Source organism: Polypterus senegalus, chromosome 10 (assembly GCF_016835505.1).
Source record: "Polypterus senegalus isolate Bchr_013 chromosome 10, ASM1683550v1, whole genome shotgun sequence".
NCBI classification, from domain to species: domain Eukaryota; kingdom Metazoa; phylum Chordata; class Cladistia; order Polypteriformes; family Polypteridae; genus Polypterus; species Polypterus senegalus.
This window is the reverse complement of record NC_053163.1, coordinates 153,136,902-153,152,964: the sequence shown is the minus strand read 5'-3', so window position 1 is coordinate 153,152,964 and position 16,063 is coordinate 153,136,902. Positions and strand designations below refer to the sequence as shown.

The window sequence follows — 16,063 nt, the reverse complement described above, 5'->3', positions numbered from 1 at the left end:
TCTTTCAGGATTTTTTTTGGTAGAGAGTAGAATTCATGGTTCCATCAATCACAGTAAGTCGTCCAGGTCCTGAAGCAGCAAAGCAGCCCCAGACCATCACACTACCAGCACCATGTTTGACTGTTGGTATGATGATCATTTTCTGAAATGCTGTGTTACATTTACACTAGGGCTGCAACTAATGATTATTTTGGTAGTCGACTAATCGTTCAGTTTTTTTTCAGTTAGTCACGGTTATTTCATGCCTGACTGTTTTGATGCCTGCGACCTGTGGTTGCACATCCTGCTCTGGGCTCCAGTGCATGTCCTCATCTGCTCACGTCTGTCCGCTTGTGAATGTCACCCTGATGTCTCTGCATTAACACAATTAAAATTAATAATAATCAAATTAAAATAACAACCAGTGAAACATATGAATTTGAAAATAATCAGATGTTTTATATTAGTGTGACATTCACAATAAAAAGAAATACATTACAATACACAACTAAACAAAAAAGAGTGCACAAAAATAGTGCATTTAACTTAACCAGAAATGGCCACTGGTGTGTCTTAAAGTCCAAAAGTTTAAATAAAGCTTCAATTCAAATAAAATGAAACAATAATGTACAGTTTATAAAAGATTCAGTTCATATATTCCTGATTGCAGTGCAGGGACGTGAGCATTTCGACGTGCTCTGGCGTGAGGCTGGCTCTCTTCTTTGAAATGATGTTCCCAGCTGCTGAGAAGAGACGCTCAGAGAGAGTAGAGGTAGCAGGAATACACAAGAATGATTTTGCAGATAGAGAAAGATGTTTTAATCATCACACTTTGAAGGAAAAGTGTTGTAGTTTATCACCTCATGTACTATATTATGCCAAAATAAAAAAATAACAGACTAAAATATGTAACAAGCTAATTACTGGCAGCACGCCGGAGTCGAGTATAAACCGGATTCCAAAAAAGTTGGGACACTAAACAAATTGTGAATAAAAACTGAATGCAATGATGTGGAGATGGCAAGTGTCAATATTTTATTTGTAATAGAACGTAGATGACAGATCAAACGTTTATTCTGAGTAAATGTATCATTTTAAAGAAAAAATAAGTTGATTCAAAATTTCACGGTGTCAACAAATCCCAAAAAAGTTGGGACAAGTAGCAATAAGAGGCTGGAAAAAGTAAATTTGAGCATAACGAAGAGCTGGAAGACCAATAAGCACTAATTAGGTCAATTGGCAACATGATTGGGTATAAAAAGAGCTTCTCAGAGTGGCAGTGTCTCTCAGAAGCCAAGATGGGTAAAGGATCACCAATTCCCACAATGTTGCGCAGAAAGATAGTGGAGCAATATCAGAAAGGTGTTACCAAGCAAAAAATTGCAAAGACTTTGCATCTATCATCATCAACTGTGCATAACATCATCCGAAGATTCAGAGAATCTGTGCGTAAGGGTCAAGGCCGTAAAACCATACTGAATGCCCATGATCTCCGGGCCCTTAAACGACACTTCACCACAAACAGGAATGGTACTGTAAAGGAAATCACAGAATGGGCTCAGGAATACTTCCAGAAACCATTGTCAGTGAACACAATCCACCGTGCCATCCGCCGTTGCCAGCTGAAACTCTACAGTGCAAAAAAGAAGCCATTTCTAAGCAAGATCCACAAGCTCAGGCGTTGTCACTAGGCCAGGGATCATTTAAAATGGAGTGTGGCAAAATGGAAGACTGTTCACGAGTCACGATTCAAAGTTCTTTTTGGAAATCTGGGACGCCATGTCATCCGGAACAAAGAGGACAAGGACAACCCAAGTTGTTATCAACGCTCAGTTCAGAAGCCTGCATCTCTGATGGTATGGGGTTGCATGAGTGCGTGTGGCATGGGCAGCTTGCATGTCTGGAAAGGCACCATCAATGCAGAAAAATATATTCAGGTTCTAGAACAACATCTGCTCCCATCCAGACGTCATCTCTTTCAGGGAAGACCCTGCATTTTTCAACAAGATAATGCCAGACCACTTTCTGCATCAATCACAACATCATGGCTGCGTAAGAGAAGGATCCGGGTACTGAAATGGCCAGTCTGCAGTCCAGATCTTTCACCTATAGAAGTTGGCACCTCCACATCATTGCATTCAGTTTTTATTCACTATTTGTATAGGGTCCCAACTTTTTTGGAATCCGGTTTGTATATTCGGCGACGTACATTCATTGAACCCCGTGACCGGCTAAAGTTGTTTCTCAGTGCAATTTGCCAGCATGCCAGAGGTGAGTATGTTCGCCGACGTACATTCATTGAACCCCGCCACCGGCTATTATTTGCTTCACAGAGCAATTCACCAGCACACTGGAGCTGATCAGTCAGTGCCGTATATTCGTTGAGCAGCCAGCTCACAACTACTGCCGGCCAAGGCAAAACTGCAGCATCACTGTCTCTGGGATTTAGTCACTGCACTAGACGAGCCTGCAGTCATCAGCGTTGGCCTCTGTGTGTTTGTGTGCAGCCAGTTCAAGCGCAGTTGGCTTGGTGACTTACTGAATTTCATCAATGGCTTCGGTTGCACCTGGAACATATCATAATAGATTATTGCATTAGGTTTTTTTTTTTTTATATAATTTTTGCAATTCATTTGCAGTGTGTAAAATGATCACTGGTGCAGTAATTGTGATGCTCTTTGCGTGTTCCATTAAAAATTTCATATTTTCTTTGTGAATTGTGACGTTTACCTTAAAATTGCAGTTAAAAAGTATGTGGCATCCTGGGGTGTATTAACCCCCAAGTATGTGGCAGTTTAAGGGTTAACTATCATTGTTGAAACCTTGATATACACATTATAGTACAAACATCAACGTTAACACGCGACACTAACTTTACTTGCTAAAACTTACCTCTCAAGAGACGGCGGCATCACAGCTCCAGGATGCTTGTGTTTCAAATGCTTTTGCAATCACGGTGGTGCTGCCGTAAAAAGAAAGCTCCGCTTTCCATAATCCGCATTCAACTTTTTTGGCGAAGTGGTCCCACACTTTAGAAAGGTTCTGTCTCAATTTTTTTCCATCTCCTTCCCCCTCCTCTAATGTATTTCTTTTTTTCTTGGTGAAAAGACTACTCAAGTACTGAGTAATTGTTTGAACATAATAAATTATTTATTTTTCAGAAATGCTATAATAAGACAGACAAAAATATAAAATAATGTGCCAATTCTGCTATTTCCAAATAATAAAATAAAAAAATGACTAAAAATAAATCACATCCTTACAAAATAAAGATGCACAAATAATACAAAGTTTCAAATTTCAGTTTTTTACAACAAAGCTTTTGAAGCCGATACCTACAGTAGGTAACATGTATGTTTGAACAGTGCAAACTACTTAGAGTGACGAGATATCCTGTACACTGACAGCATAATACTGCATATGCATTTTGTGGTGTAGCGGGTCCACAGCTTCAAAAAAAAAATATCCAGTTTCAAATCCATAAAGCCGCGTCACTCACTGCGGGGAGTTAATGAGGTAGCTGGAGAGAGTCGCACCTGCACATCGTTCTCAATTGATTTATTGGCCTTCTGCGGTGTGTGATTAAGGCCCATGGAGACGGGAGTGTATATATACGGGTCAGCACCATAAAGAAGGGGGGATCAGAGAAAAGACATGAGGTTAAAAGACACGAAAGGCAGCCTTGGGAATGATGATCGGGTTCTTGCAGTGAAGCTGTGACCGTTTAGCAGTGAACTGGAGCCCCGCATGACTAAAAAGTCTCTCACAGGCTGCAAGACGCAGGAAGTTTGTGTGTGGTCATGTGACTGCATGGCTACATCGGATTGGTGAAACAGTCATGCAGTAGATCCACTGGCAACTTCTCTCTTGCAAAAATAGAGTTTAATTTATAAATGGAAAATAGTAACGAGTCGAGTGTTGCCCAATGTAGCGGAGTAAGAGTAGCGTTTCTTCACAAATGTACTCAAGTAAAAGTAAAAAGTATGGTGCAGTAAAACTACACTTAGAATTACAATTATTTTTTAAAAGTTACTCAGGCAAATGTAACGGAGTAAATGTAACTCATTACTACCCACCTCTGCTTACGAGAACATCAAACAGGCCCCAGGGAAGAGACAAACAGAGTATTAGTCTACGTAGGATCCGGAGAACATAAACCTCTGAGGCTTCAGTGACTTTAGACAGAAAGAGAAGTCAGCAATCAATCTCCCCTTGGCCACATGATCATCCAGGACCTCTCTGAGCTTTATTGCTGGAAACTGAAGAAGAAAGCGAATTGGCATTTTTAGAATCTGTTGCTACCATCCTAGTGAAACTTGAGAATTCAAGCCTTGTGCTGTACCCAGCAGATCAATAAAGGTCAGAGCAGGCTGATTTTTACATTGATTTGAAGTTTTATGCTTTCTTGGAGCTACAGTACCTTTGCTTTGACTAATGTATACCATCACTTCTCAGGACTGCACAAGGTGTCATCAATATTTTCTTTGTTTACTTGCTTGCTAGTTGAGTTTAACTTTAAAGGAAAAAAAGCAGATAAATTAAAAAATCAAGCAGTGCCTTAAAAGAAAAAACATTTAGAAGACAAATTTTTTTGTCCCCTGTCAGCTCACTGAAGAAGTGCTGTATGCCCCCTGAAAAGCAATGAAATGAAAAGCAGTTGTGCCCCGTTGTTCGCCGCTTGTCTTTGAGATGTCATCGAGTAAAGCAAAGCAAGTGTGGCAAGAAATCAAGTGTTGCTTATCCTACAGACAGTGGGTATAGAAAAGAATCCCCACTTTGAAATATTCCCTTTTTTTTGCTTTACAGCCTTAAATGAAAACACACAAACCAAATATTTTTTCCAGCTTTACTTACTCAATGCAATCTGTAATATCCAAGTGAAAGATATCACAGCTACAGTTCAGAAGAATTTTAAAAAATCAAAAACAAGACATACTGAGATTAATAAAGGATCAACCCATCCTAAACTCAATCAGGTGTAAGTGCCCACCATTTCCATTGCAGACCATAGTTGCTGGCTTCCTTCCACTTGTGCTCAGTTGTAATGAGTGTGATTAGTGAAGCTGTTCCTGGTCCATTCATTCCCTTGCTTGGTAGTGCAACTGACAGCAAACAACTGACTGTGGGTGGCAGGCCACTTTCAAAAGATCTCAGGGATAGAGTTGTGGACAGACATAAGGAAGGAGATGGAGACAAAAAAATCTTGAAGGCTTTATCAATCCCATGGAGCACAGTAAAGCCTTAATAAAGAAGTGGCAAGTGTTTGGTATAACTAGGACCCTCCCTAGATCCGGCCGTCCCTCCAAACTGGATGGAAGAGCAAGGAGGAAGCTGGTAATAGAGGCTAACAAGAGGCCAATTGCCACTTTGAAGGAGTTACAGGATTTTCTGACAAAGAGTGGTCATTGTGTGCAGGTGACAACAATTTCACAAGCGCTCCACAATTGTGAAAAATGGATGGGGCAAAATACCGTCAAAGTTTTGGGGAAAACCTGCTACCCTCTGCCAGAAAGTTGAAGATGAACAGAATGTTCACCTTTCAACACGACAACGACCCAAAGCACACAGCAAAATTGACCACACAGTGGCTGAAGGAGAAAAAAGTGAATGTCCTGGTGTGGCCAGTCAGAGCCCAGACCTAAATCAAAGTGAAAATCTATGGAAAGATCTGAAGATAGCAGACCACAAACACTCACCATCCAATTTGACTGAACTTGAACAGTTAAACAGGAAAGAAGAGTGGGGGGCAAATATTACTCAATCTAGATGTGCAAATCTGACTCAAGACTATCATTAAAGCAAAAGGTGGCTCAACAAAATGACATTGACATTTATGGTGATCCTTTATTAATCTCTGTGGGTCTTATTTTTGATTTTTTATAATTTTTCTGAACTGTAGCTGTGATATCTTTTACTTGGATGTTAGAGGTTGCATTGAGTAAGTAAAGTTGGGAAGAAAAATTGGTTTGTGTGATTTCATTTAAGGCAGTAAAGCAAAAAGAAAATGGGAATATTTCGAAGGAGGTGATTTTTTTCTATACCCACTGTATCAATGAAATTCAACCTTATTTTCTGTATTATTTAATTCTGTATGCAGTTTCAGCTGGTGGGTACTAACAATTGCTCACCTTCTATGTGCACACCCTTACATCAGGAATATGTCGATGCTGGTCCTTTGCAAAATACACAAACATTGGTGGAAGTTCATCAAATAACTTATATTTTAAGCTACATAATTAAATTATAAAGTAACACAGGCCTAAAGCATATGCCATTTGTTAGGACCCATAGAAGAAATCCTAAATCATTGTGTTTGAGGGATTTTTCAAATTCGCTGTTTACTTGAATTTGCATCTCATACATGTCTCCAATTGTGCAATCAGTCATTCCACCAATTTAAAAGTCGTCACTCTGCTGTGTGGTGTCATGGTGTGTCCCACACTGAACATGGTGGACCTGAGAAAGCAAAGGAGAGAGTTGTGTGAGCAGTGCCGGATTTAGACTTGATAAGGCCCTAAGCTATTTGAGACATGGAGCCCTTTATAAGTATATATGACAATTGCTCACTCGGACAATTTGTTTTGGGGGCCCTAAGCTATAGCTTGTGTAGCTTATATGTAAATCCTGCACTGTGTGTGAGGAGATCAGAAAGAAAATAAGAGCCTAGTATGTTAAAGACAAAGGCTAAAAGATCATCATCTCCAAGCAGCTTGATGATCCTGTGATGACAGTTACAAATATTATGAGGAAGTTTAAGGTCCATGGGACTGTAGCCAACCTTCCTGGACGGAGCTGAAAGAAGAAAATCGAGCACAGAAAGAGCAGAATGACAATGAGAATGGCAGACAAGAAACAATTTTTTTATGTGAGTACCAAGAAAACATTTTCACGCGATCTTTTATAGATTTCTGCTATAATTCACTCTTTTCTCACTACTGGTACTATTCCTTCATCTTTTTAAACTGCTGCAATATCCCCAATACTGAAAAACCTGGTGCTGATCCTACTTATTTCAATAATTTTCGCTGTATCTCTAATTTGCCCTTTATCTCCAAAATTCTTGAAAAAATAGTAGCTATCCAACTTCACTCCCACTAATCTCATAATAATTTATATGAAAAGTTCCAGTCTGGTTCGCGCCCCCTCCATAGTAAAGAAGCGGCACTTGTTAAAATTACCAACAACCTTCTTAGGGCCGCTGACTTTGGTTTAATTCCTATTCTCATCCTTCTTGATCTGAGTGTGCAGCCTTTGATACTATTTGTCATGCCACTCTCCTTAATAGATTATCTTCGATTGGCATTACCCACACTTCAGTTGATTGGTTCAGATCCTACCTCTCAGGCCTCACTCAGTTCATTCAGCTTAAAACTTTCACATTCCAACCCACTGTTGCTACTTCAGGTGAGCTCTGTTCTGGGGCCTCTTCTTTTTATTGTTTACCTTCTTCCCCTTGGCAATATCCTTCACAAATATAACATGAATTTTCACTGTTATGCTGATGGCACCCAGCTCTACTTTGCTAGTAAACCCACCTCTTCTTTTCCACCATCTTTGCTTATTGACTGCATTGCTGAAATTAAATCCTGGTTTTCTTAAAAATGTTCTTAAACGGTGACAAAACTGATGTTCTCCTCATTGGTACAAGATCATCATTATCCAAAGCCGATAATTTTTCACTTGCTTTTGATAACTCCTTTGTTTCCCCTTCACCTCAGGTCAATAGTCTGGGGGTCATCCTTGACAGTACTCTCTCTTTCCAATCTCACATTAATAACGTCACCCAGTCTTCTTATTTCCACCTCGTAATATTAATCACATCCTCCTCTTCCTCACTCCCCATACCACCACCATTCTTGTTCACAGTCTTGTTACTTCTCGTCTGGACTCCTCTTTGGTCTCTCTAATAAATCTCTCCATAAGCTTCAGCTGGTCCAGAATTCTGCAGCTCACCTCATTACTTGAACCCATCTGTTCACCATATAACTCTGGTCTTGCAGCAGCTTCATTGGCTCCTGATTAAGTTTCAAATTGATTTTAAAATTCTGCTGTTAACGTTTAAGGCCATTCATAACCTCGCCCCTCCATATCTGTCTGACCTTCTTCATGTTGCCATTCCCTCCTGTAACCTTAGCTCCTCCTCCTCCATCCACCTGACCGTCCCTCTCACCCATCTAACCTCCATGGGGAGCGAAGTGTTCAACCGTTCTGGAACTCACTACCTACAGAGCTTTGAAATATCGAATCATTTTCAACCTTCAAATATAAACTTAAAGCCCATCTGTTTAAAATGGCTTTTCCTCTATGATTACAGTGGCCTTGTTTTGGTTTTAATTTTTATATTTTCTGTATTTTCTGATGTTTTAAGTTTTGTTTATAATGTGGTTTTTTTTTTTAATTTATTGTTTGTTCTGTGTCCTTGAGTGCTTAGAAAGGCTCCTTGTATAAGTAAAATGTAGTATTATTATTATTATCATCATCATCTCACTGCTACCACCAGCACCAGGCAGGATGGATCACAGCAGAAATCTAGATTCACCTGGTCAGGTGATACTTTCCTAATTTTCAGAGGTCTAGTTTTTGTGATCGTGTGCCCATTGCAGCCCGTCATGAGTGCCGTCGTAACTGATGTACTACAAGGCCCAACATGTTTTCCATTGAGTGACTTGCGCTTTTATTTGTGAATGTGTGGCCTTACTACTGTTTTGGATCAATAGAATTGAAAGTCCAACCAAGGATACAGATTTTTTTTTTTCCTCCTTTGCCATTCTACCACCATACAGTTAGTGTCCAAAACAGTTTTCGGCTCCATTCTTCCATGCCCAGTTGTGCATTTGCTTAAAGTAAAGCAGTCCGGATATCACATTGACTCATAACCCTGACCAGTTACCACATTTTTGGCCAGCCAGCCAGCCAGCCTCTAGTGGCAGCTGAACATAATCTACACACAAAGCTAATTATTTGCTTGCCTTGGCGTATCCATGTCATTTCAATATAAATTCAGGGTGCAAAAATGTCTTTATTTCTTTGGGTAGAGACTGGATTTTTGTATACATTGGTTCATTATAGTATCAATTTATTTTTTCATAGAGGTATCGCAAAAATACTGTATGTGGCAGTAAATTAATTATATTTAGGACTAAAACGGTGTCTGAATGTTGCAGTGCTTACACAAAAGTGTAAAAAGTAATATTTTTGCCTCAAAAATTTCAGATTCAATTAAAATTGGTAATTTACTCAACAAGGTCAGACATTTTTAAAAAATTATTTTTCTCTTGAGAGGTCACCACATTGTTCTATGCCAGTAGTAAACTCTTCAAAACCATCTCTTGTTCTGCAGGCTGCACCCATAAAGCCAGTGGAGATAAAGACACAGTGCACTGGATCGAGAATGGATCCCAAAATCTCCCCAGGGGACCCGCACTTTATTGCATTTATCAATAATAATGACCTGTGGGTAGCCAATATTAAATCCGGAGAAGAGATGAGGTTAACATTTTGTCATAAAGGTCAGTATTTTCCAAACTTTATTTATTTATTTTTTGGTTCTTCAAAATAATTAAGCTTATATAGCCATGTGACAAAGTGTGTGCAGCATCTTTCAACTCTGTTTGGAAGTTTAGAACATCACTAACCGTTTTCTGGTCCAGGGGTCTGCATGCTTGTGGAACATAGTGGCTGCAGGTTTTTATGCAAACCTAGTTTCTTAATAAGAGGTCAGTTATTGCCTCTGAAGCACTTCTTGTGCAAGCACCATTTTATGCTTCAGTTTACTTGTCTGGCTTGCTTAGATTCTCTGTCTGTCAGTTTCTTATCTTAGTCTTAAATGGCTGTATTCACTGTTTTTGATTACATCTAATTAGCAATGAGATACAGTATTATTGTGAAGTTTATGAGACTTACCAGGAACATTTACTAGATTCATCTACTCTCTCCCTTGAAGATTAACACACGCACACATAGATCCTAGCCAGACAGAGTTTCAGGTGGGACCAGTTGCTAGTCACCCTGCAATATTCCACGTAGAGTTCTCTTCACATGCATGTATATGGAGCTCCTATCCAGACAAAGGCTCAAGTGGTGCCAAATGCCAGTCACTGTGCAGTATTCCACATAGGATTCTCTACATGGGGACTTCACTATTACCAGCACTAACAAACATGTCGGTGTCCTTGTGACACACACACAAAAGCACAACTCTTTTGGTTATATGCCACTTACCCAACCAAACAATGTTGTACTTTTACCAAACTTATTGATGAGTGACCTCGACAGCCTCAATAAACCCTGTGAGCAAGACTGTGACAGTTTTGCCCACACTTGGTACCCTCTTATTATTTCAATCACTCTAGATAAAAGCCAAAGTATAGAAAATATAAAGTGAATTATTTTTTATAATAATAACTTTTTATAATGATAAAATGTATTATTATTATTATTATTAATATGTTGTTTATTCATTTATAACAATACCAAATATAATAAATTATAACGGAAAATAAAACTGAAAGCAAAGTCTGGATATAAACAGTTTTAGAAGAGCTTACTGAAAATCAGAGATGTCAAGGGTTGGATATTGATCTGGATGGCTTTTGATTTATCAATTGTATTATTCATAGATTACATTTTCTATTGTCCAAATCAGATGTTCACACGTTGCTTGATTTCTGATGTCGCTCCCTATGTTGTTGCCGTTCTGTCCTTTTCTGGTCTTCTGTCCCTTGGACAAGTCATATTTAAGCTCAAATGCACATGTAGGGTCCAGGACTTGTCATATTATACCCATTTGATTGGCTGTCTTGTCCTGATGATGAGTGACTTTGATTAGAGTGTTTGATCTTTTAAATATCTCCATACTTGTGCCTTTCTCAAGCTGTAAATTCTGTAATTCTTAGTCTTACAGCATCCATCCTTCCCCAACTTATAAATTAAATAAGACGGGTTCTGTAGCCTTTGTTCTTATTTCCCATTCCCGGGCCATAAACTAAATGATAAAAAAACTGACTGGAACAGAAGCATAAATTACTGATACAATACAAGAAAAATGTACAAGAAAGGCTTGCAATTTCAATAATCAAAATCCTGTACTAAAATATGAAAACGTTTCTGTTTTAACAATGTGTTTACACAGATTACTGTAGAAAAGGAACACACATGAAATGCGTGTGTTCCAAATAACGATTTATTATTTCCACTCTAAAACTCCAGCAGTTCACCCCAGATAATCAAACAAGGCATGAGCTGGGAGAAGTTTGTGAACGTTCTGCGACTTGGATCGGGGGGGATGGAATAGCAGGCTGCTTGCTGCATGTCTTAATCGGCACAATTACAGGACAAAAGACGCTGACGGAGAGGTGCGAATGGATTTAAGGTGGACCGGATTTACGAGTTTTCTCGTAGGCTCTGGTAATTCTAGTGTTAAAATGTCAACCAGCCACCCACCCCACCAAACTGAAGTCCAAATTAAAATCTTTAATAAGTCTCTCTGCCAGAAGGTGGAGCTGGGTGTTATTAAAAGCTGACGACAAGTCTACAAACAGGAGCCTCGCGTGAGTCTTGATACCCTTCAAGTGGTTATACAAAAATGAAGCAAAGCCACAGTGGCGTCGTCTGTCCCTCTTTGAGCCTGGCAGACAAACCGAAGTGGGTCTAATAAACTCTGATATGCTCAAATTGCTTTAAGGTTTGGGAAATGTTGCTCAAATGGATATGCAAAATATAAATTGTATTGTAATGTTTTTTTCATGTTTGGAAGTTGGTAAATTTCTTAGCTTTATGTACGTAGTCTTCTGTTCCTTTAATTTGCTGTTGACTATACTGACAACAGACATTTATTTATTTATTTATTTTTATATGAAGCACTTTAAAAACAATATCAAAGCTGACCAAAGTACTGTACAATAAAAACCCAACATATCAGATAAACCATAACCAAAGGGTAAAAGAAACAGAAACACATAAGAGCTGAAGAGGTTCATAATATAAAAGTACACAGATAGTCGACACATCATACTGGGTTAAAGGCCAGGGAATAAAAGTGTGTTTTTAAATAAGATTTAAAGACACCAAGTAAAGGAGCCTGCCTAACGTGCAATGGCAAATCGTTCCAGAGTTTTGGAGCTGCAACTGAAAAAGCCCGGTCACCTCGGAGTTTGCATCGTGCCTTAGGAACACGTAAAAGCATCTGGTCTGCTGACCTGAGAGAGCGAGACCTGTACATAAGGGTGCAGATGACTTGGGTATTTGATACACTGTATTAATCCCCGAGGGGAAATTGTCCTTCTGCGTGACCTCTGGAATTACTCTAATATGGACCGTAGCTGTAAAATCATCGTAATTCTGACAAACTCTCACATTTATAAATAATTAAATTGAGTGATTGTAACTGTTTTCACAATTGGTGTTTTCAGTCTTTCCTGACTTTATTTTTAAGGGCTTAATAATGTGAAGGAAGACCCAAAGTCGGCTGGTGTGGCCACGTTTGTGATTCAGGAGGAGTTTGACCGCTTCACAGGATACTGGTGGTGTCCAGCAGTTACAGAAGGTAAGAACTGACAAAAGAAAATCTCATGTAGCATTTTAAATCTACAATTTTATTTTGATTTTAAATTTATATTTCTTTTTTCATTTGATTAAATGATATTCCAAATGTTAAAAAGTTGATATTCAAAGGTTGCCGTGTATAAGTTATTATACAGGGGTGTGAAAAACTATTTGCCCCCTTCCTGATTTCTTATTCTTTTGCATGTTTGTCACACAAAATGTTTCTGATCATCAAACACATTTAACCATTAGTCAAATATAACACAAGTAAACACAAATGCAGTTTTTAAATGATGGTTTTTATTATTTAGGGAGAAAAAAAAATCCAAACCTACATGGCCCTGTGTGAAAAAGTAATTGCCCCTTGTTAAAAATCACCTAACTGTGGTGTATCACACCTGAGTTCAATTTCCGTAGCCACCCCCAGGCCTGATTACTGCCACACCTGTTTCAATCAAGAAATCACTTCAACAGGAGCTGCCTGACACAGAGAAGTAGACCAAAAGCACCTCAAAAGCTAGACATCATTGCAAGATCCAAAGAAATTCAGGAACAAATGAGAACAGAAGTAATTGAGATCTATCAGTCTGGTAAAGGTTATAAAGCCATTTCAAAAGCTTAGGGACTCCAGTGAACCACAGTGAGAGCCATTATCCACAAATGGCAAAAACATGGAACAGTGGTGAACCTTCCCAGGAGTGGCCGACCAAAATTGCCCCAAGAGCGCAGAGGCGACTCATCCGAGAGGTCACAAAAGACCCCAGGACAACGTCTAAAGAACTGCAGGCCTCACTTGCCTCAATTAAGGTCAGTGTTCACGACTCCACCATAAGAAAGAGACTGGGCAAAACGGCCTGCATGGCAGATTTCCAAGGCGAAACCACTGTTAAGCAAAAGAACATTAGGGCTCGTCTCAATTTTGCTAAGAAACATCTCAATGATTGCCAAGACTTTTGGGGAAAATACCTTGTGGACTGATGAGAGAAAAGTTGAACTTTTTGGAAGGCAAATGTCCCGTTACATCTGGCGTAAAAGCATTTCAGCATTTCAGAAAAAGAACATACCAACAGTAAAATATGGTGGTGGTAGTGTGATGGTCTGGGGTTGTTTTGCTGCTTCAGGACCTGGAAGGCTTGCTGTGATAGATGGAACCATGAATTCTACTGTCTACCAAAAAATCCTGAAGGAGAATGTCCCGCCATCTGTTCGTCAACTCAAGCTGAAGCGATCTTGGGTGCTGCAACAGGACAATGACCCAAAACACACCAGCAAATCCACCTCTGAATGGCTGAAGAAAAACAAAATGAAGACTTTGGAGTGGGCTAGTCAAAGTCCTGACCTGAATCCAATTGAGATGCTATGGCATGACCTTAAAAAGGCGGTTCATGCTAGAAAACCCTCAAATAAAGCTGAATTACAACAATTCTGCAAAGATGAGTGGGCCAAAATTCCTCCAGAGCGCTGTAAAAGACTCATTGCAAGTTATCATAAGCGCTTGATTGCAGTTATTGCTGCTAAGGGTGGCCCAACCAGTTATTAGGTTCAGGGGCAATTACTTTTTCACACAGGGCCATGTAGGTTTGGATTTTTTTTTCTCCCTAAATAATAAAAGCCATCATTTAAAAACTGCATTTCGTGTTTACTTGTGTTATATTTGACTAATGGTTAAACGTGTTTGATGATCAGAAACATTTTGTGTGACAAACATGCAAAAGAATAAGAAATCAGGAAGGGGGCAAATAGTTTTTCATACCACTGTAAATGTGTTTGGTCGTGCATCTTTGCCCATTTTCATTTAGCTTTTCCTGACACACAAATATGCAAACAAAAGTTAAGGTTTTCACACTTAGGTGACCCTCTCATCCACTGGACAGTATGCCACTTATCTGAGGGTTTTAGGGATTCTCAACCTCACCACCCAGGGCCCTTCTAATATGTCAAAACAGACTGACATTATTATTTTTCCCCCCCGTTTTTTTCCACATTTCAAATGATTTAATATTGAAACCTGAGGTTTAAATGCCCTTCTTTACAACTTGGCTAAGCACTTTACTTACATGTTGCTAAACGCCACACGACTGATGTATTGCATCTTCAGCATGTTTTTACTACACAGAAAGCATTGGAGTCTGTTTCTAATTTAATTTTTACACATGCACATGATCTGAACATCGATAGACATTCCATTTCTGTCAGGCAAGTAGGCAGTTTATGTGGTTTGAAAGGAGCTGGTTATACCCTCACCAGTTGCCAATCTCCTTTCCGTGGTAAAATGTTAACTTGTGCATACAGATCAATATTCTCCATAATTATCTCCTATGCATTGCCTCTCTTTGAAGCCCTTTGTTTCTTTGTACAGCGCCAGGCTGTCAGTGTGTTTTGAAAGGTCCTGGCTGTGGCTTTGCCACCCACCATTCCATTTGTTACTGTAAAATGGTGATGGGGATTCTCCCAAAAAATAGTATATAAACTGAAACAGATCATTTTAGGTTAAGGTTTTTATGTAGTTATGTATTTACACCAGAAAGCATGGAATTTGTCTTCTGGTTCGCATCCACATTGATGTGAAGAAAAAGCACAAATACATGTTAGGTGAAAATTTCACAAAAGTCAGACACATTTACACAATTTAAAAGTTTTTATAAGTGCTCACAACTGACTAAGCTTTTCCTTATTTTGTTCACCTTTAACTACATTTCCCATGACCAGACTGTGACTCAAATCTGATTATTTTTTTTTATTATTGTGACACAAATCTGATATTTTCAAGGCTGTGTGAACACAAAACTCTAGTCTTTTCAAATCAGATCTGAATCACTTTCATATGTGTCTTAGATCGGATAGCCATGCGATTTGAGAACAGTTGGAGTGTAATTTTTGTTTTTTTTTAGCCAATGTGCATCCATCGAGTGCTGATGTCATCAGCCAGCACCAACAGAACAACAAAGGAGGGGGAGCTACATCTGTGACAATGGTCGCTTGTGTGTATATAAAGCCAAATACCACTGACTCAATCATCACGAAATCTCCCCAACCTTGAGGACTTGAAATTTGAAATTTAGGTTACCCTTGGCCCATAGATGCTCGCTAAGAAACAGTTCATGCACGAAATTTCTTAAAATTTTTTTAGACCCGTTTGTATGTCTGTGCGCTTTTCACGAGAGAAATACTCAATGGATTTAGATTGGGTTTTTTCCTATAATTTACTTGAACATTCCATTGATTTTGCGACTTTCTCATCGGGTCAAGTATCAAAGTTCGCTTTATTAGCACAAATTCGAGAAAGAGAGAGAGGGTCTGCTCCCTCCTCACTCACTCGTTTGCCTCAGGGCTTAACCTTAACTCCACTTAGTTAGTGGACAAGAGAACTACTTAACGGATTTAGATCTTTTATTTTCTATAATTTGCTTGAACATTTCGGTTGATTTTGTGACTTATCTCGTTGTGGTAAGAATCATAGTTCGCTTGCAGGAGCGATATATTCACGCTAATCTGAGACGGAGGCTGCGGACCTGGGAGAGTGACCTCAGGAGTAGAGAGC

The 16,063-nt window shown here is 39.2% G+C and overlaps 1 protein-coding gene across 1 annotated transcript in view; it reads left to right on the top strand.

Moving 5' to 3' along the window:
* dpp9 (dipeptidyl-peptidase 9) overlaps positions 1–16,063 on the top strand; it is a 170,984-nt gene that overhangs the window by 92,469 nt on the left and 62,452 nt on the right. Inside the window, exons 6-7 of the mRNA XM_039767093.1 lie at positions 9,320–9,488; positions 12,413–12,523. Coding sequence (XP_039623027.1) covers positions 9,320–9,488; positions 12,413–12,523 — 280 coding nt within the window. The remainder of the gene's footprint in view (positions 1–9,319; positions 9,489–12,412; positions 12,524–16,063) is intronic.